Raw genomic sequence first — 20,281 nt, 5'->3', positions numbered from 1 at the left:
CGTAACAGCAAAAGATCATTGTGGAGAATATAGAGGGAACCCCTATAAATTAACAACCCAACAGAAAAATGACTAAATTACAAGAACAGCCATTGCCAGATGAAGGAACACAAGTTGCTAATAATCATATGAAAAGACTCTCAACATCATTAGTAATTAGGGAAATGCAAAATTTAGGTCACAATGAAATATCTTTTTATACCCACTACACTGGCAAAAATTAAGAAGTCTGTTAATTTAATTGTTGGTAAATAAGGCAAAAGTGGTAAAAGAACTTTGAAAAACATTATGTAGTATTTTGAATGGTTTTCATACTTCATGACTTAGAAAATCCACATTTAGCTATAGATCTCAGAAAATCTCTTGCACTGATATACAAGGAGACATGTTTAAGAATGTTCATGGCAGCACTGATCTTAATAGCAAACAAAAAAAAAGAAAAAATAGAAAAGAAACAACATGATCAGTGATAGAATATATAAATAAGTTGTGGTATTTGCCATTGGTGCATAATGGAATACTAATTGTGTATACATTAGTGAAAACAATATACTATATGGATGATTCTTAGAAATATATTGAATGAGAAAAGCAAGTCTCAGATTGCTATAGCAATCTGACAATTTTTATCGAACTCTAAAACAAAATTAAGGAATAGTTTGTTTATCCTGTTTAAAATTATATGTAAAAAAACAAAGAGATTGGTAAATTTGAAAAATTCAGCAATGCTCTCTCTGTAGAGAAACAGTAGAATGGAATGGGAAAAGCACAGAAGCAGATATAGTGGTATTAATAATGTTCTTCAAGTGGATGGTGGGTTCAGTGCTTCAGCTGAAACATATGTGTATCAAATAGACATTATCAAAAATAAGGGAATCTATTGCTTTAGAAATTTATATGTTCCTCTTAGTGAATATAAATCTTCATTAATTCTATCATTCCCCCAGAATTTTTTAAAGTCTCATTTTTTTTTTAAGTCACTAAATATTTGGGTAAGAATACAAAGTGATTTGGTGCTCCTTAAAGTTTTCAAAGATATTTAATCTTGGGAATAGGACAATAGGCTGTGCCTTATCTTTCATAGATTAGAATTAGAATTTTTTAAAAAAAGTGGGATAAGCAAAGGAGTAGAGTTATCAAAAGCTCATTATATTTATATAAAACCTTTAACGTGGCCTTCGAAAATTCTTAGAGATTGTTTTATCCATTCTAATATTGGGATATTATATATAATCAAGGAGAGACATTTTCTAAGTATAAAATGACTATTTTTTTTTTTTTTAAGATTTTATTTATTTACTTGACAGAGAGAGACAGCGAGAGAGGGAACACAAGAAGGGGGAGAGGGAGAAGCAGGCTTCCTGCTGAGCAGGGAGCCCGATGCAGGACTCGATCCCAGGACCCTGGGATCATGACCTGAGCCGAAGGCAGACACTTAACGACTGAGCCACCCAGGCGCCCCTAAAATGACTATTAAAGTGTTTAATAGTTTAAATAGTGTACTGGAATAAAGACAGCGATGTGAATGGTAGCCTGATGTGGAAGAAACCAGAAGTTGAAAGAGCTTACTTCTGATCTCTGATCTTGTATTTCCTTTTGTGACCTTGGGAAAAAGTCATGATATCTATCATGTATAAGTATTTTTCTAAATATGTAAAATAACATACTAATTCTTCACCTACATATCTTAGTGAATTGTTGCAAGGCCAAGTCAAGGTCATGTAAGTTAAAATTAAAAATGTTGTACACTTGTGACTAGGAAGATTTTGATTAATTTTCCTGGCAATTTTCAGCATTTACTTTCTCCCTGTAAGTTGAATTGCTTTTTCTCTTATACCCTTATATTTTTAGTGATATTAGCTGATGGTTATAATTATATTAACTCCCTAAATAGAGAATTTATTTTACATAATTCAATATTTGTCCTAATAACTTAGTACTTGAAGATAATGAAAAAAAATGTTCTTTTCCCTTTAGAAACAAAAAAGGCGAATTTTAAAGAATTCATTGATATAATGATGACCAATACGGAACGCTTCTCTGAAAAATTATGTATGTAAGAACATCATATTTTATGCTTTTAGTGGACCAAATGGTGTGACAGATTTTAGAAGAATATAATATACCAAAAGACATCCTACAGGTTATCGGGCAAATAAATGCCTGGCTTACTGCTGATATGTTTGGCCTTAATCTTCTCCAATAATGATCCAGAACAACCTCCACGTGCAAATGAGTTGAAAGCTATCATAATCTCACACTTACTATAGAGAGTTAGAACCACGTATATAAAATTCATTTTGGGAAGAGCCAAAATGTCTTCCCAATTTGGGGAAGTGATGCCATCTAGTGACTATAGTTGAGTACTCGTAAGCAGATTTTCTACTTTAAGCTGTATTTTTTTTCCATTTTCCAATTTATTCAGTAACATTTATCGAGCCATTGTTATGTATCAGGCTTTATGTTAAGCTGTGAGTGTGGTAAGCTGAGAAAGACAGTCTTTGTCACTCAGAAGCTCACTCTAAAGAAATATAAGGTCAGGGGCGCCTGGGTGGCTCAGTCGTTAAGCGTCTGCCTTCGGCTCAGGTCATGATCCTAGGGTCCTGGGATCGAGCCCCGCATCGAGCCCCGCATCGAGCCCCGCATCGAGCCCCGCATCGAGCCCCGCATCGGGTTCCCTGCTCTTCGGGAAGACTGCTTCTCCCTCTCTCACTCCCCCTGCTTGTGTTCCCTCTCTCGCTGTCTCTCTCTGTCAAATAAATAAATAAAATCTTAAAAAAAAAAAAAAAAGAACTATAAGGTCATATATGTATATTTTAAATGGAGTGAAGTTAGTACTTTAAAAATTGGGGTTAGGGGTACATAGATGGCTCAGTCGATTAAGCATCTGTCTCTCTTTTTTTTTTTTTTTAAAGATTTTATTTATTTATTTGGCAGAGAGAATGAGAGAGAGAGCACATGAGGGGGGAGGGTCAGAGGGAGAAGCAGACTCCCTGCCGAGCAGGGAGCCTGATGCGGGACTCGATGTGGGACTCGATGCGGGACTCGATGCGGGACTCGATCCAGGGACTGACTCCAGGATCATGACCTGAGCCGAAGGCAGTCGCTTAAACAACTGAGCCACCCAGGCGCCCCAAGCATGTGTCTCTTGATCTCAGCTTAGGTCTTGATCTCAGGGTCATGAGTTCAAGTCCCACACTGGGTTCCATGCTGGGCGTGGAGCTACTTAAAAAAAATTGGGGTTAAAAGTAGCATTTTGTTATTTTGTGCTTAGTATTGAGTAATAGCACATTTTAAGTAAGTTATTTTACCTTATAAATCCATTTAATTTGTTTTTATACAAGGAAACAATAGATTAATTGGATGAAGAGATTATTTGCATTGTTAGTTACTTCATTTTTCCGAGGAATTTCAGTTTCATGGAGATAAAAAATTTTATTAGCACAGAGTTGTATAGTATAGTATCTTATTTGTATCTGTAGTTATATTTCCTTTCTCATTTTTAATATTGCACATTTATGTTTAATGCTTTTCCTTTTTTCTTCATTTGACTGCTCATATCTTCATCAGACTGCTTATTGGTTTTGTATACCTCCTTGGGACCTTCCATCCATCTACCCCTCTACTTTTTCCTTACCCACCAGTCTCTTCCTGTTTTCACTTTTCTTTCTTAGTCAGTTTAAAATCTCTGGTCTTTGTGTCTCAAATACCCTAAGCTTTCTTGCCCCTTGGTTGCACCTAGCTAACAAAACTCCCAACCCTGCTTTCTCCTGTGGCTGACAGCATTTCTAGAGAAAATTATACAGCTGAGCAGATTGAATAGAATGCCGCTATAAGGTCTTGATCATCAATGTCTGATGGCCTTTGACACTGCCTAGGAATTATGGGATTGTTCCTCCCCAGTTAGCTTATTTTTTCACTCTCTGAAATAACTATTTAAAATCTCCATTCTCTCGAACTTCCATTCCTACCCCCAACCTCTACCCTTCTCACATTTAGCAGATAACTTTGCCTTTATAGGGAAAATAGAAGCCTGTCTCTATTTTGAGGACATTAAGATATTTCCAAGTATTTTCTTCTAAAAATTTTTAAGTTTTTCTTTTTCATATTTAAGTCTTCAATTCACCTGAAATTGATTTTTAAGTATGGAGTGAAATTGAGATCCAATTTAATTTTTTTCCATAAGGATAATTAGCTATGACAGTTTTATGTTAATTCTTTGTTTAGAATTTTTATATTAAATAAATAATTTGATTTGGAACCCAACACTCACACATGATAGCCTTGGGATTTAGGTTATCATTGGAGATTTATTCCCTGCATTCATACCTCAGGCAGAAAACAGCTTTCTTCTTGAATTCCTAAAAAGGTGACCAAAGTGTTTTTAGTCATAATTTTTAGATGGGAAGACTTTTCAGCATCCTGGTTTTGAGTAGGCATCTCAATTATAATTCTAGACTTGTCTGTACCACATAATAACAGTAATTACTACTAGTACTCACATTTATTGAGTGCTTTCTATGTGCCAATACTGTTCTAAATACTTTTTATTAACTCATTTAATTCTCATATCAACTGTAATATTATGTTTATTTTATGGATGAGAAAACCACGACATAGAGGTTAAAAAAGTCATATACCTAGTCTGTGGTAGAGTTAAGATTAGAACTCAGGTGGAGCTTAGGCTCTTAACTTCTACATTATACCATCTGACTGCTATGGCATCAGCTTAGGCACACACATAAATCATATTTCTTCCTCATATCTGATGATTTCCCTTTCTATTGAGCTTAGCATTCAGTTGTTTAGCCCCCAAAGTTAGGAGTCATTCTTGATCTTTTTTCCCTTGTGGCCCTAGCTCCACTAACCCCTTCCCTCATTCAGTTCATTTCCAAATATTATTTTTAGTGATATTTTAACTTAGTATAGAATATGTTTTGTGTTGGAAATTGAAGGAGAATGTGGCTATCATCAGAATACTATATTGCCAGTTCTCTAAAAACACTCATTCAGGTTTTGACCTTGCCGCCCATACTAGCTTTTTTTACAAAAGTTAAATCTCATTTTGTTAAATCTAATCATCAAGTTTTTGTTTTCATCTTGTTTACCTCCAGCAGTTTTTTTACTTCAAGTATCATTTACATACAGTGTTATGTTAGTTTCAGGTGTACAGCATAATGATTCAACCATTCTTATGTTTTAATTTAATATGTTTATTCAAAATTTTCTCTTCTTGTGGGCACCTGGGTGGCTCAGTTGTTAAGCGGCTGCCTTCGGCTCAGGTCATGATCCCGGGGTCCTGGGATCGAGCCCCGCATCGGGCTCCCTACTTGGCAGGAAGCCTGCTTCTCCCTCTCCCACTCCCCCTGCTTGTGTTCCCTCTCTCGCTGTGTCTCTCCCTCTCTCTCTGTCAAATAAATAAAAAATCTTTAAGGGGTGCCTGGGTGGCTCAGTCGTTAAGCATCTGCCTTCGGCTCGGGTCATGATCCTGGGGTCCTGGGTTCGAGCCCCACATCGGGCTCCTTGCTCAGCGGGAAGCCTGCTTCTCCCTCTCCCATTCCCCCTGCTTGTGTTCCCTCTCTCGCTATATTTCTCTCTGTCAAATAAATAAATAAAATCTGAAAAAAAATTTTTTTTTCTTCTTGTGTTTTCTCTGACACTGTAATCTCCTAATTTTTCTTCCATCTTATTGGCTCTTTCTTTTTTAAAAAAATTGAGATTTAATTGACATACTGTGTAAATTTAGCTGTACAAAGTGCTGATTTGATACACATATATTGCAATATGATCACCACTATAGTGTTAACTAACACCTTCATCACATCATGTAATTATAAAGTAATTATCATTTCCTTTTTTGTGGTGAGAACACTAAGATTTAGTCTCTTAGCAACTTTCAAGTATATAATACAGTATTGTTAATTATAATCACAGTGCTGTGCATTAGATCCCCAGAACTTTTTCATCTTCTAATTATAAGTTCATACCCTTTGACCAACATAGTCCCAGTTTCCCTACCCCTCAGCCCCTGGTAACCAGTATCCTACTCTGTTTCTGAACTCTGCTTTTTAAAAATGTAATTAATTAACTAATTAATTAATTTTTTGGAGTTCTGCTTTTTAGATGTGAGACCTTACAGTGTTTGTCTTTCTCTGTCTGCTTTATCTTACTAAGCATAGTGCCCTTAAGGTCCATCCATGTTGTCACTAATGTGAAGATTTCCTTCTTTCTTGTAGCTGAATAATATTCTATTGTAAAAATCACTCATCTTTTTTGGTCTTGTTTGCTGGCTGCTTCCTTTATGGCTGACTTTTAAATGTTAGCGTGATCCCAAAATCCATTCGGAGCCTCATTCTTTAAGCCTCTTCCTGAATAATCTTACTACTTTAAATAATATCTCTATCCTTTTGACTCCCCATTTATCTCATACTTAATATGTATAAAAAGGAATTCTTGCTCTCCAGCAATCTTATTCTTTCCCTAGTCTCTGTTACCTCAGTTTTTGACACTACTATCCACCCAGTTGCTCAGTTATTGAACCTAGCAGTTCTTCATGGCCCCAGGCTCTCATTCAATTCATCACTAAATACTCTCAGCTTTGGCGCACCTGGCTGGTTCAGTTGGTAGAGCGTGCAATGCTTGATCTCTGGGTTGTAAGTTTGAGCCCCACATTGGATGTAGAGATTACTTAAAAATAAAATCTTAAAAAAAATATTCTCAGCTTCATTCTCAAAACACATTCTTTATTTGTCCACTTCTCATTATCTTTATCACTGTTATCTTTATCACTATTATCTTTATCACTATTACCACTTCTCATTATCTTTATCACTATTACCACTATTTGAAGCCACTGTCATCTTTTTCTCTGAACTACTACAGTACCTTCCTAACTGCCTGATCTTCCAGAGAGTCCATTCTCTATACAGCAGCACAGTGATCTTTTACGCATTTGTGATGAGATAATTTCACCCCCCCACACACACACACATTAAACCTTCCATTAAATTCTATTGGAATTTTTTAAAAAACAAAATTTCTTCCCATGGTCTGCAGTGGTAGATTGAAGAGAAAGTAAGATCCAGGGAAGAATTTTGGGAGGGAGATGTAGAGCAAAAGCTATTTAATTCATGTTTTTATCAATTGGACTTGTTTATGAATTCAGACTTCTATAAATCTATATAGTTCAGTGCAAATTACTCTATAGTGGTTATTCAGGGGTGGGGTTACCATAAGTTCTAGAAATGTTTCAGAATCCTCAAAGACACACTAATTTTGGTGTTAAATATTTTATTGTATTTTAATATTTGAAAATTGGCAGGGGCACCTGGTTGCCTCAGTTGGTAGAGCGTGGGACTCTTGATCCTGGGGTTGTGAGTTCGAGGCCCACATTGGGTATAGAGATTACATAAAAATAAAATCTTTAAAAAAAAGAAAGAAAATTGGCAACCATTTATGCTGTATTTGTTACTCTTCTTAACCATAAAAACCTTAATTCCTGACTAGTCCAGATAATAGTTTACTGTACTAACTTCTTGGACAAGAATGTTGTAAAACTTGTGTGTTATCTACCCTTCAGTATTGCCTGAGACTATTGAAAACCTCCACAATCTCAGCAAAGAAAAGATGAATGCTTCTTACCTGTGGAACACTCTGTCCAGGAAGAATAATAACTTGAAAAAAAAAGAATTCCTAGATGCACTGAAATTAGCAATAATTGATGGTAAGTACTCTAAATATTAAAATTAAAAGATTTACAAGCATATGGTTCTATCTTCTATCAATCTTTATTTTTCCTTGTATCTTGTATTTGGTTGATATGCCAATATATACAATTAGGAAATATAAAGAAAGCTCAGATTGTTTGTCCTACAGAAAAAAAATGTTAATATCTAATTTATTATTACTCTAAATTGATTGAATATGCATTGACTATCTTCAGGTTGTGTTACATGTTACTGGAAAATGGCACATCCCAGTGAACACAGAAGGGATTGTTAGGAAATATTAAGAGATCTATTCCTTTTTTTTTTTTTTTTAACACTATTTGGGATGTCCATACTGTTTTGTTGAAATAGGTTTTCATTTAATTTGCTAGAAAAACACACCTGATGGTGGCTACCACTTCTACTTAGTTCGCAAGTAAAAAAAAGATTCAAAACAAAAAGTAAGTTCACAAAAGTACTGTAAAACAAAGACTATAGACTAAAATTTTAAAAATAAGACTATCATTTACTGCTGATGTTCTGTAGGCAGGAGAGAGGTAGTATGCAACCACAGGTGAACATTTCCACTCCCTCATGAAGTTACAAATGTATTATTGTACTCTTGTATGTGGAATGTTTATGCCAAACTAGCCTAGTAACATAAGCATGCGTCTGGGGTCTTTGTCAAAGAACTGTCTTTCCCTGTGAGGATTACTTACCCCTTTTTCTCTGTTAAGCTCCTGGTTTTTTTTGTTTTTTTTAAATTTTTTATTGTTATGTTAATCCCCATACATTACATCATTAGATTTAGATGTAGTGTTCCATGATTCATTGTTTGTGCATAACACCCAGTTGTTAAGCTCCTGTTTAAGTGACACTGGTAATTTTGGACTTTAAGTGTGTTGATTGTTTTGTTTAGTGAGATATTTGAGATGAGGAGGGTTGATCAAAATAGAAGGATACTTACCACCTGATAGTAGGGATTTTTTCCCCCCTCTCTTTTCTTTTATTGCAAAGCTTCAGTTTCTCTTGATAGAGTGAGTGGAATTTGAAGGCAACACATACCAGAGAAAGTATTATGTAGCATTTATTTTAATCAGACCAGTAAGGTATCATTTTATGAGCTATAAAAATAACTCAGCTATCTCTAAAATTACTTATTGTGATAATAAAAACCCCATATACTGTATCTGATTTATTATTATATACTTATAAAGCAAAAACACAGTGTGTAAAATGTAGGTTATTCTACCATCTAAATCCAAATACATGCATGATATTGAAAACTTTGTGTACCCCATCTGTCATACCATTTTTTCTCGTAACATTGGACCTTCAGTACAAAGATTTAATTCTTATTTTAATGTAGTGGTTTGCAAAGTTTTGAACCTTGTTATTTTTGGTTTTGTATTGATATTTGGTGCTGTTAAAGCAGGAGAATTCTTTTCTTCTAAATGAAATCTTACAGAGTACGTCAATATATAAATCCTAAGAGTTGAGTTTCTCTGATTAAAGTGGGGGAAATGATCAAGTGAACTGCTTAAGTAGCTCAACAGAGACTTAGAAACATGAAGAAGAACTTAAAAATTACTGATCTAGTATATACTTTTTTGACCATGTTATGTTAAAAAGGAAAAAAAAACTGATTTAGATTTCCTATACTTAGTGAGATTGAAGAATTACTTCTTGGTTATTGATGGTATTCTGTATTGACTCATTAATATTTTAAAGTATATTTAAAGTTTTTAAAAAATAATTTTAAAAAGATTTTATTTATTTGTTTGTCAGAGAAAGAGAGAGAGAGAGAGAAAAACAGGGGGAGCGGCAGGCAGAGGGAGAAGCAGGCTCCCCGCTGAGCACGGAGCCTGATGTGGTGCTCCATCCCAGGACCCTGGGATCGTGGCCTGGGCTGAAGGCAGACAGTTAGCCAACTAAGCCATCCAGGCGTCCCTAAAAAATATTTTTATGATGGTTACAAAAAGGCATTGAAAAACAGAAAGGGTATTTATCATTTGGCAAATTTAGAAATGCTTCCCCAATATCTCATTTTATAGCACCTGTATTCTATCCTATGATCATAAACTACAGTAATTCTAAATCCTTGCACTAAGTTTCCCTGTTCCTGACTGGGAAAGCAAAGCTGTCTCTGTCCCGTGTTTGTCACTTTGGCTTTCTAGTATCTGTGTGTTCTTGTGTACAAAATGGGTGTAAACATGTTAGAAATTGCAGAACCATCTGGCATTGGAAAAATCTTTAATCTAGTAGAGCATTTTTATCTTCAAACATTTGAAAGGTTAAACTAAAACAGGTTTGTCTCTTAGTGTTCTCCCTAGGAATATGGATTACACAGTTTCTCCTGATTGATGGGAATTGAAAACTCAGCCCTTCTCCTATAATCTTAAGGTTTATTCATTCCATAAAATTAATCTTTTGGAGAGCCAACAATATGAAAAGGAAATATGATTCTTATGAATACATCAAATAATTTACCTTTTTAGAGATTGCTGCATTGGATCCTGACTTTTGCTTAGCGAGGCTGATCTATTAAAAATGTTTGAACATAATAATAAAAAAATATTTTTCTTGCAGAAGATGATGAAGTACAAGTAGAAGAATTTGGAAAAGTGGTAAAGGATATGCGTGATGCCTCCAGGTTAAAAGGTAAGTACTAGATTATTTGTGACTGTTAAATTTACTTTTATTGAATGGATGTCTTTTTGTTTTGTTTTTTAGTGTTTCTAGTTCTGCTAATTTCTGGTTAACATGTTGGTATTGATCTGTTTTAAAGCAGGCAAAAATTAAAAGTTGGCAGCTTCCATGAAAGAAAAAAGGCTTTTTCTGGAATGGGGGTCTGTGTAAAGCTATTTTAAATCCCCTTTTTGTTTTTGGGCTTTATATAAAGTCAGCTACTGGCTTTAAATTTTTTCAGATATGAATATTTTCTATATAATTTTATGCCTCAGACTTAGGACTCCACCCAGTGTATAGGCTTCTATATTATTCTATAGAATTTCTCAGAAATCTTCTACTGCTTCCTTTAGTAGACATTCCTCATGTTCTTTCTTTGGTTTTTGTGACCATGGCACTCTTGTATTTTAACATTTTGATAGCATGGGTATTTTCTACTACTTGACTTCCATTTTTGCTTAAAAGTTAAAAAACAGAACTAAAACCAATGAAGATTATACTCGTGGAGTTTGTGTACTTTTTTGTTTGGAAAATAAGTTTTAAACTTAGTATCACTGGTAATTTATTTGAATAACCACTCAAATGAGGATTTGGTCAATAAGCACTATCAGGAAAAGAATACAACATAGGTATATATTTAAGGAAACAGAGTCATTTCTGGGTATAAAGAAATAGACAAATACTTCTCAGATTTTCAGTAACCACTCTGCCCTGCATAGGAAATTTCTGACATTATTGTTTCTCTTTTAGGTTAAGAAAAGTGTTTAATAATTCCCTGCTGACATATAAATATGTTACCTGGGTCACATAACATAATTAGAATCAACATAGTATAGTTACCTGTGCTCTAGGAAACAATGCATAGAGGTAGAAAAGAACATGGGCTATGGAGTATGATATATGATGGTTTGTGGTTTTTTGACTTATCAGCTGGGTAATCTCTCTAGGCCATTCTGGTTTCCTCACTTAACTTTAAAAGAAGGAAGCTAATAAAATCATGTTTCTCATAGAGTTTTCAGGATCAAGTACAAAAACACATGTAAAGCATATAACCTAATTATTAGGCACATATTATATACTTGGTAAATGGTAGTTAATTTTGAAATCAGAGAGCAGAGCTCAGAAAGAGACTGGTATTCAGAACAGGTAACTTTTTATGAGGAGGAAGGAAAAAATTTTGAAATTAAGCCATTGGAAAAGGAGAAAAGATACAGTTTAGGTACCTGAATCTGGGAGATGGTCACATTAGGAAGATGGCACTGGAATTTTTCAGCTAGTGCAGTGTAAGGCCAGTAACTACAGGGAAGAGTTAGGAAGTGCCACTCTAGAAGACAAGTGTTAACGTAGCAGGCCTAAAGCAGCTCTCTTTAGAAAAGCCTGCTTGCAAGGTTGACTGGCATATGAGAACTTGGCTTTCAGAATGTTCCCTTCATTACTAATGGATAAGGCTAGTTCACTGTGCCTTGACTATTTGTTGGCGAACTTGGAGGGGCCTAGAAAATAGGCATATTGTGAATAAAGTTCTATGCTTTCCTTCAACATGCACACATAATTATAAGGGATTATGGTCAGGTGTCTGATCTTGTAGTTTAATATTTTAGAGGTGGGGCAGGCAGTTCTAGGTAATGATGAGGATTAAGGATAGCCATTGGTTTGGATGACTTTGGAAAGGAAGTGAAGGCTTTTTGGAGTTAAGAGGTCAAGGTCATCCTTATTGTCATCAGATGATAACGGGAAATGGGGTTGAGGGAGGATTATGAGCAAGGTGCCAAAATCCTCAGAGATGGTGAAGGTGTGCTCAGAAAGTAATAGATGATGGTGTCAGGAGGGTGGCTTAGGTGAATGACAGGCCTGAGCCTCAGAGGGGAGGGCTGAGGTTTGATTGAAGGTGGAACTAAAGTAGCCTGACAGCAGCAGCAGAAATTTAGGGGTGTTTCTCTGCTTCCTGGTCCTATGTGGAGCATGGGAGGATGAGCAGCCTCCACTCAAGATGGTTGTGCAGGGAAACCGTATTTTGAAGGAAACCAAGTTTTAGTTAAAACAAAGAAGCAGAACTCATACAGGTTTTTAGGTGCCGGCAAAGCTCAGATTGCCATTTTCAGTTGCCTCCCCTTGATGTTAGGAGGACAGAAAATGAGGCAGGATCAAAGGTACTAAGGAGCTGTGATTACTATTTATAGCTAGTTCCTGATGGCTTTAGTAATAATCATAGTAGTAGTAGTGACTTTATTACTACTAATATGACATATTTATTAAGTGCTTGCCATGTATCTAGTATTGTTTTAAGTGTTTTTCATACCTCATCATATTTAATCTCCACATCAACCTTGTGAGGTAGATAGTATTATTATCTCATTTCAGATATAAGACTACGGAATTTTATAGAGGGGTTAAGTAGTAATAATTTGCTCAAGGTCACATAGTTCCAGGTGACAAATCCTGGAGCCAGGATATGAATGCAAGTCTATCTGACTTAACACTGCCTCCTTTGAAAGGGCTGAAAATGAAGGAAAATTCCAGATGCCAGGGTACTAGTGGATTGTGGTAGAATTGAAAAAAAAAAAAAAAAGGCTAATGAGTCTTTGTAATACTTGTGTTTCATATTTTACATTTCTCATGATTCTGAAATTCATTTCACTTCAATCAGGGTGAGTTAATTTTGTTGACTACCATTAGAGCTTCATGGTAAAATAACTACTTTGTGTAATTGCAGTGAAAAATTCAGCTATATGAATCATTTTGGTTGTGCCAATTTTATATTAGCACCAAAGAAACATGACAGACCAAGCATATTGTGTTGCTGGACTTAGAATTCCCTGAGGCCTGGGTTCTTCACTGAGATTTCTTATTCTTCAGTTCAGGATGTGATAATAAATCTCGGACTGTCTCTGACAAAAGTCTTCAGTGATGGCTACTGTTGTTTTTTAAATCAGAGGTTAGGGGGCACCTGGGTTGCTCAGTCAGTTAAGCGTCTGCCTTTGGCTTGGGTTGTGATCTTGGGGTCCTGGGATCGAGCTCCGCACTGGGCTCCCTGCTTGGCAGGGAGTCTGCTTCTCCCTCTCATACTGCCCCTGCTCGTGCTTCCTCTCTCCCAAATAAATAAATAAAAATCTTTGAAAAAAGAAATAGTTCATTCCTTTAACAACAACAAAAAAATAAAATAAAAGATAAATCAGAGGTTAGTTCAATTACCAAATAACTTTCTTCTATTTCTAGAGTTACAGGACATTGTCTTAGCTCTTGATGTGCTTGAAGGTGACATGATACCTGGGAAGAACTTGGAGAGCTTTCTAAGAAATATTGGGATTAAGTCACCTGAAGAAGAGAGAGAGAAAATTCTTCAATCAGATTTTGTTTCTGGTAAGCATTTAAATATTACTAGCAGGTTTTCTTTGTTTTGTTTTGGGTAGGAGACCCTATAAAGAGAGTAGGCAAGGTCTTTGTTTAAGTAAATGGGGTTCCTTTGTTGAGCAAATAAATATAGGTATTTGCTTGTATTACTGTAAACATCTAAAAAGGAGCCTTTCTTCTTTTACATTCCTCTTTTGCAGTTATGAGAATACTTTTTTAAGAAGCAGTTCGAAATTTTGTGGGGGTTGGGCTTGTTGGTATCCACTTCCTCAGATATGTCTTGATTTAGTGACTAATGAATAGTTTGGAAATTCCGGTTCTGTGACTAGAAAACCTAGCTTTGCCACTTTGCGCCAAGTGAAGTTATTGAACTTCTAACTTTCTCGGTATTTTAGTTCCCTTAAAGGTAGAATCAGAAATAGTATATCTACAATCTTGTAAGGTTCATTGCAAAGCATAATGGGTGAAAATGAATCCAAAGTATCTTGTATATAAAGTGTTTAAGAAATTGTATGCTGATTTTGATTTTCATACTAGCTTTTTAATATTATTTTATCCAGGGATTCTTGTCTATCACCTCTCTCTCTCTTTCTTCCAGACGACAACATGGTGAATGTTAAAGACTGTATGAAGGCTTTGAAGGACAACCAGAAATTTTCCAATTTTCTTGGTAAGAGCGTTATGGTAAAACTGTTGAGTGGCCGGCCACAGCACAGGACTCGTTCAGAGGTCACCTAGTCAAATACCATATTTGGTGCTTAAATCTTCTTTGTAGTAGTATTTGTGCCAAATGTTTTTTCATTTATATTTGAACATTTCCACTTACGGCAAACTTTACTACAGTTTTTTTCATTTAAGTATTTTTACTTGAGGGGCGCTCAGTCTGTTAAGCGTGCAACCCTTGATTTCAGCTCAGGTCATGATCTCAGGGTCATGGGATTGAGCCCCACGTGGGATTGAGCACACACACACATGCACGCACTCTCTCTCTCAATAAATAAATAAATAAATAAAATCTTAAAAAAAAAAAGCAATTTTTACTTCAATGGAAACGATTGGGAAAATCATGAGGTTGTAATGTTTTCCAATAGCTAAATAAGAAAACTTTATTACATAATAATAGCAGTTTTTAAACTGTTATAAAAAAAACATAGTGGCCAGAAATGTAAGAAATATAAAGCATAAGGCTCTTGTAATGTCACCCTCTGGAAATATCCCTGTTAATATTTGGTAAGTATCCTTTTAGGCTTTTTTATTGGCATCTATGAATATTTGTGTATTCTTAAATTATTACTTAAAAATTAAATTACTATGTCCATAATATTCCACAACTTGCTTTTTTAAAGAAATTAACAGTGTATCTTAGATATTGTTTCATGTTCCATTATATCATATAAACTACCTCATTCTTTTTAAAGACTGCATAATATTCCATTGTGGGGATGTACTATAATTTTATCCACAACACTTTTGATAGTATTTAGGTTATTGCCAATTCTTAGCCATTCAAACATTTTGATGAGCATCCTTATATGTGTATATGTGCACAAAGTTTTCCTGGAGGATAAATTCCCCAGAAGTCACAGTGCTAGACCAAAATATATGCAGATACAAGATGTTAACAGCTATTGCTTAATTATCCTCCCAAAGGGGTGTAAAAATTCACTTTTATCAATAATGGGTATTAGCTATTGAAAATTCTGGTAAAAAAATTCTATTATTGTTTTAATACATACTTCTTTAATGACTAGTGAGGTAAAATATATTTTTCATGATTGTCAAGTGTGCTTTGATTATATTTTAATTAGATTGTCTTTTTCATATGAATTTGTAAAGAGCTCTTTATATATTAGGCACATTAATGTTCTGTCCCATCGTAGTTTTTTTCTAGTTTATAATTCATCTTTGATTTTGGTGGATTGATTTTTGCCATTTTCTGTCTTATTTTGTCAGTGTTGGTAGTTTTTATTCTCCTAGGAAATTTATTTTATTCAGGTGTTTTATTGGAATATTAATACAGCCCGGATAATTCTTTTGATTTTTTTGTATCTGGTTTTTTCTCATTCTTGAATTTGCACATATGTACACCTTACCTTTTTCTATGTTTACTAACAAATCATTTTAATTATCTCTCTTTTTAAAGCACTACCTCTTAATTTATCTTTAGTGTTTCTGTTTATAGTTAAAAAATTAATTTCTGCTTTTGCCTTTATGAAATCCTTTCTATTGTTCTCTTTTGCCCATTTTATAGTTTTTCTAAGTTGTTTAAATTATTAATTTACTTTTTTTTCTTACTGGACATTAAATGTTTATCATTTTCATTTTAGTAAAACTTTGATTTATCTAATGGTCTTTGTTTATCATTGTTGTTATTTTCTAAGTATTTTCAGTCATATTTTGATTTTCTCCTTGATGTAAGAGTTGTTTAAGAGAAAACTTTAAAATTTAAAGCAATTTTTAAAAATTTTTAAAGCAGTTTGAATTTCCTTATTGCTCTATCTTTGTTGTTTACTTTTAGTTATGTTTTTTGTGGTCAGAGAATGAGGTCTATAGTAGAGGATTTGATAGTTTCATGCTCATTAGATATGGAGTTTCTTCAATTATTATATGTTTATTTAAAAGCCACATTAGGGGCGCCTGGGTGGCTCAGATGGTTAAGTGTCTGCCTTCGGCTCAGGTCATGATCCCAGAGTCCTGGGATCGAGTCCCACATCGGGCTCCCGGCTCGGCGGGGAGCCTGCTTCTCCCTCTGACCCTCTCCCCTCTCATGCTGTTTCTCTCTTGCTCGCTCTCTAAAAAATAAATAAAATCTTTAAAAAAATAAAAAATAAAAGTCACATTAGTGGCTTTCAGGGACAGGCTAATGGTAATTCACATTCATCCTACTATTTGTCTTAGAAATCCTTATGACTTTTTGAAGCAGCCCATTCCATAATTTTGGACAGCTGCAGAACTGGTCAATTATTCTACATATTTGGTGGAAATCCTGCCTTATAATTCCATTCCCAAACCATATTTAACATTTGGACTCTTCCTCCTATCAGTAGCCCTCCAGAGATGTGAGATGAACTCATTTTTTTTCTTTCACATTGAATCATCTTTTCTCTAGACTCACACTTCCCTTCAGCCCTTCCTCACATGGCCTGTTTTTGAAACTTCTTACCAATGACTAATGACTAAATCATGGAACAGCATAATGAGTTAAATTATGCTTCTACATAAACTAGCTAATTTTAAAGTAACTTATTATACATTTCTCTTAATGAATCCTGAGAGATGATTTTTTAGATATATACTTTAGAAATGTGAAGGGTTTTTAAAAAATTTTTATTTATTCATTTATTTATTTGAGAGAGAGAGAGAGAGGGAGCCAGTGGGGGGAGGAGGAGAGGGAGAGAGAATCCCAAGCAGACTCCATTCTGGGTGTGGAGCCCAGTGTGGGGCTCTGTCCCAAGACCCTGAGATCATGACCTGAGCCGAAATCAAAAGTCAGATGCCCAACTGACTGAGCCATTCCGGGAGGTCAGTTGTGGATTTCCTCTTCTAGATGTTTGATGTTATTGTGCTAAACATAATAACCTTTGCTGATTCTCTAAATTGTGTAAGTGAGGTGACAGGAGCAAGGGGTGTAGGGAAAGAAAGTGGAAAGGGAAGGATTGGGGTTTGAGAGCAGTTATGAAGAATGAGGGTATTTTTTACTGAAATGGTGAGCTCATTAATAGATAACTAGAGAAACTTTGGCATACTTTTTTGTTCATATAGGAATAGCCCACCCAGAACCCAGAATTTTAAGAAAATAATTTTAAGAATAAAGATAAGGGGTTATAGAAAACTATAGTGGAGAATGGATTGCTCTACTTACTTAAATGGCCACATGTGGTTAGTGGCTGCCATTTAGGACAGTGCAAATCTGGAAGAGTCCATCAGTTTTATTGTTATGTTCCAAAGATTTGGATCCATGGACTGAAGTACATGTTGTATATATATTCTCTCTGTTTGTAGCATTGAATGACATCATCAATTCATTGGACTCTATGGAAGAAAGTGATCAATCTGATAAGGACAAATATGCAGATGTACTTGGAAACACCAATAGAATTTATTTCACTGATGATAGTCTTCAAGAAATACTGGATGATTCCTTTGTTGAGGGTGAGTTAATTGAGTGACTTGTAATAAAAATTTCTTCTAAAATGTTATCCAAGGATTTTTAAATATTTTACCAAATACTAATTAAATCTTAATACTTAGTTCCTAATATTTAGTTAATATTGTAATATTTAGTTCCTAAATAATAGCATAAATGTATTGAAATGGGATTTAGTACAGACCAAATTTAGGGATATACCTTATATTCTATATCCACAGATATATCCATTTAGTAATTACAGTATCAAATTCCTGGATGATCTCTTGGACTGGATTGTAAAGTTGGTCTCAAAGTATTTATATATGTTGTTGTATGGCTTTGAAATGTTTCTTTTTAGAGTAATTTCATTTCAAAGTTAATCCCTTTCCTTTTATGAATTTTAGAGAGGTCTTAATAGTTTTCTAGCTTTTTTTTTTTTTAGGTGAAAGGCCCTTTGAAAAGCGCAAGTTATTGTTGGAACAATTAAAACATTTGTCTATATAACACTCATATATAAGTGTTGAGCTGCTTTTTGATCTATTTACAAAGAATTTACCTGACCTATCTATATTCTCAGCTGGGATATATCCTTATTTAGAAAGCCATTTCTTGCCTTAAATTTAGCTTCAGGTAAAAAAATAAAATCAGATCTGCCTCTCAGGGAACAATTGGCAATGTGTGAAGACAGTTTAGATTGTCAAAACTGATAGGTGAGGGCTGCTGGCATCTAGTGAGTAGAAGCAAGGGATGCTGCTAACCATCCTATAATGTATGGGACAGTATCCCCCCAAACAATTATGTGGACCCAAATGTAATTTTGCTGAGGTTGAGAAATCCTGTTTTAGAATTATCTTATAAAATTGCCAAACATACTATTTTGAAAGTACTTTTTAATAGGTTAGTTGTTGTTGTTGTTTAATCCTGCTTAGAACAAGTAAAAAAAAATTAAGGTGAATATAATGTATTTTTATTCTAACCTCCTTTTGTTTTAAGGTAATACCTGGACTAGTTGTGAGTTATTCTAAACTGCTCTCTAACTGTAATATGGTCCATCTATGCAAATGGACATATTTTATTTCTATCACTTGTCTCTCAAATAGATCTCTGTAGCAATTTGCATTTTTGTAGAAAGTGTATACGATGAAGGGTATAACTGCAACTTGTCCCAAGGAAAAGCTCCAGGATTAGATAGATAGGTAGGCAAGCAGAACCAGAGAAGGACAATTCAGACTAATAATTAAATATTTTACTGAATATATGGGCCTGGGGATTAACCTGCCCTCTTAGGGAGAAAGGAAACATTTGTGACATTAGAATCTCAGTCACATTTGAGGAGCTTGGTGGAGGTTGACAAATCCACGGAGTCTAAGAAGTAAGAGGAAAATGAGTAGAGAATAATATTCTGGAAGCCAGTGGAAGATTTTGAGAAGAAGGGAATGGTTAATGAGAAATGAAGTATTTAATCTATCTATTGGCTTTTTTTCAAACTGGATAAAATCAGGATGCTGTTCCTTATGGCATAATCTCTCTCCCTCTAAATTTGCAGATTTTAGGAAAGAAGCTTTGTCTTCAAATCTGAGACTACCAAAAGCAGATGGTAAGAACTTTATATATACATATATCTATATATAGATACATAGATACATGAAAGCATTCCCTATAAAAGAGTTATTTTTTAGGATCATTACCAGGTGCCAGTGGATTCCTAGTCCATTTTTCCCACTCCAGCCAGAGTAATATTTTTTTCAAAAAAGTAATCTGATCATGTTATGTCTCCCTATTTATAACTCTTTAAACATTTTCCGTTGCTGTTAGATAAAGATCAAAATCATGCATGTCCTAGTCCTCTAGCACAATTTTGTACCATTACCCTTGTTTTCTATACTTTCAAATACATTGGCTTTCTTTCATTTCCTTAGATCTCTCTTTTCCTCCCACCACAAAGCTTTTGCATATTTTATTCCCTGGAATATTTTTCCCTGACCCTCTTTGCCTAGTTAATGTTTACTCATCTTTCAGATGCGTGTCAGATTCCTCTAGGGAGCCTATCATTATCTGCTAGTCTAGGTCAGCTTTCTTTGTTATATGCTTTCATTAAACCATGTCTAATTCATAGCATTTATTTCATATTATAAGTACCCATTCATATTTTTTAAATGATACTAGAAATGCTCAGTATTTTTACCGTATAAAGTAACAAAAATAAGGGCATCTGGCTGCCTCAGTCAGTAGAGCATATGACTCTTTTTTTTTTCTTTCTTTTTTTAAAATTTATTGTTATGTTAATCCCCATACATTACATCATTAGTTTTAGATGTAGCGTTCCATGATTCATTGTTTGTGCATAACACCCAGTGCTCCATGCAGAACGTGCCCTCCTCAATACCCATCACCAGGCTAACCCATC

General features: G+C 34.8%; 1 protein-coding gene across 1 annotated transcript in view; it reads left to right on the top strand.

The window, feature by feature from the left end:
• The window catches only part of LOC102741282 (EF-hand calcium-binding domain-containing protein 13), a 62,656-nt gene extending 44,503 nt beyond the window's left edge, over positions 1–18,153 (top strand). Inside the window, exons 10-15 of the mRNA XM_081804741.1 lie at positions 1,978–2,052; positions 7,580–7,723; positions 10,296–10,367; positions 13,611–13,754; positions 14,344–14,415; positions 17,748–18,153. Of these exons, the coding sequence (XP_081660867.1) occupies positions 1,978–2,052; positions 7,580–7,723; positions 10,296–10,367; positions 13,611–13,754; positions 14,344–14,415; positions 17,748–17,914 (674 nt within the window). The 3' untranslated portion in view covers positions 17,915–18,153. The remainder of the gene's footprint in view (positions 1–1,977; positions 2,053–7,579; positions 7,724–10,295; positions 10,368–13,610; positions 13,755–14,343; positions 14,416–17,747) is intronic.
• The last annotated feature ends 2,128 nt before the right edge of the window (positions 18,154–20,281 follow it).

This window comes from Leptonychotes weddellii, chromosome 15, assembly GCF_054177405.1.
Source record: "Leptonychotes weddellii isolate Sample4059 chromosome 15, ASM5417740v2, whole genome shotgun sequence".
Classification (NCBI taxonomy): domain Eukaryota; kingdom Metazoa; phylum Chordata; class Mammalia; order Carnivora; family Phocidae; genus Leptonychotes; species Leptonychotes weddellii.
The sequence above is the reverse complement of the archived record's forward strand: the minus strand, read 5'-3'. Positions and strand labels throughout refer to the sequence as shown.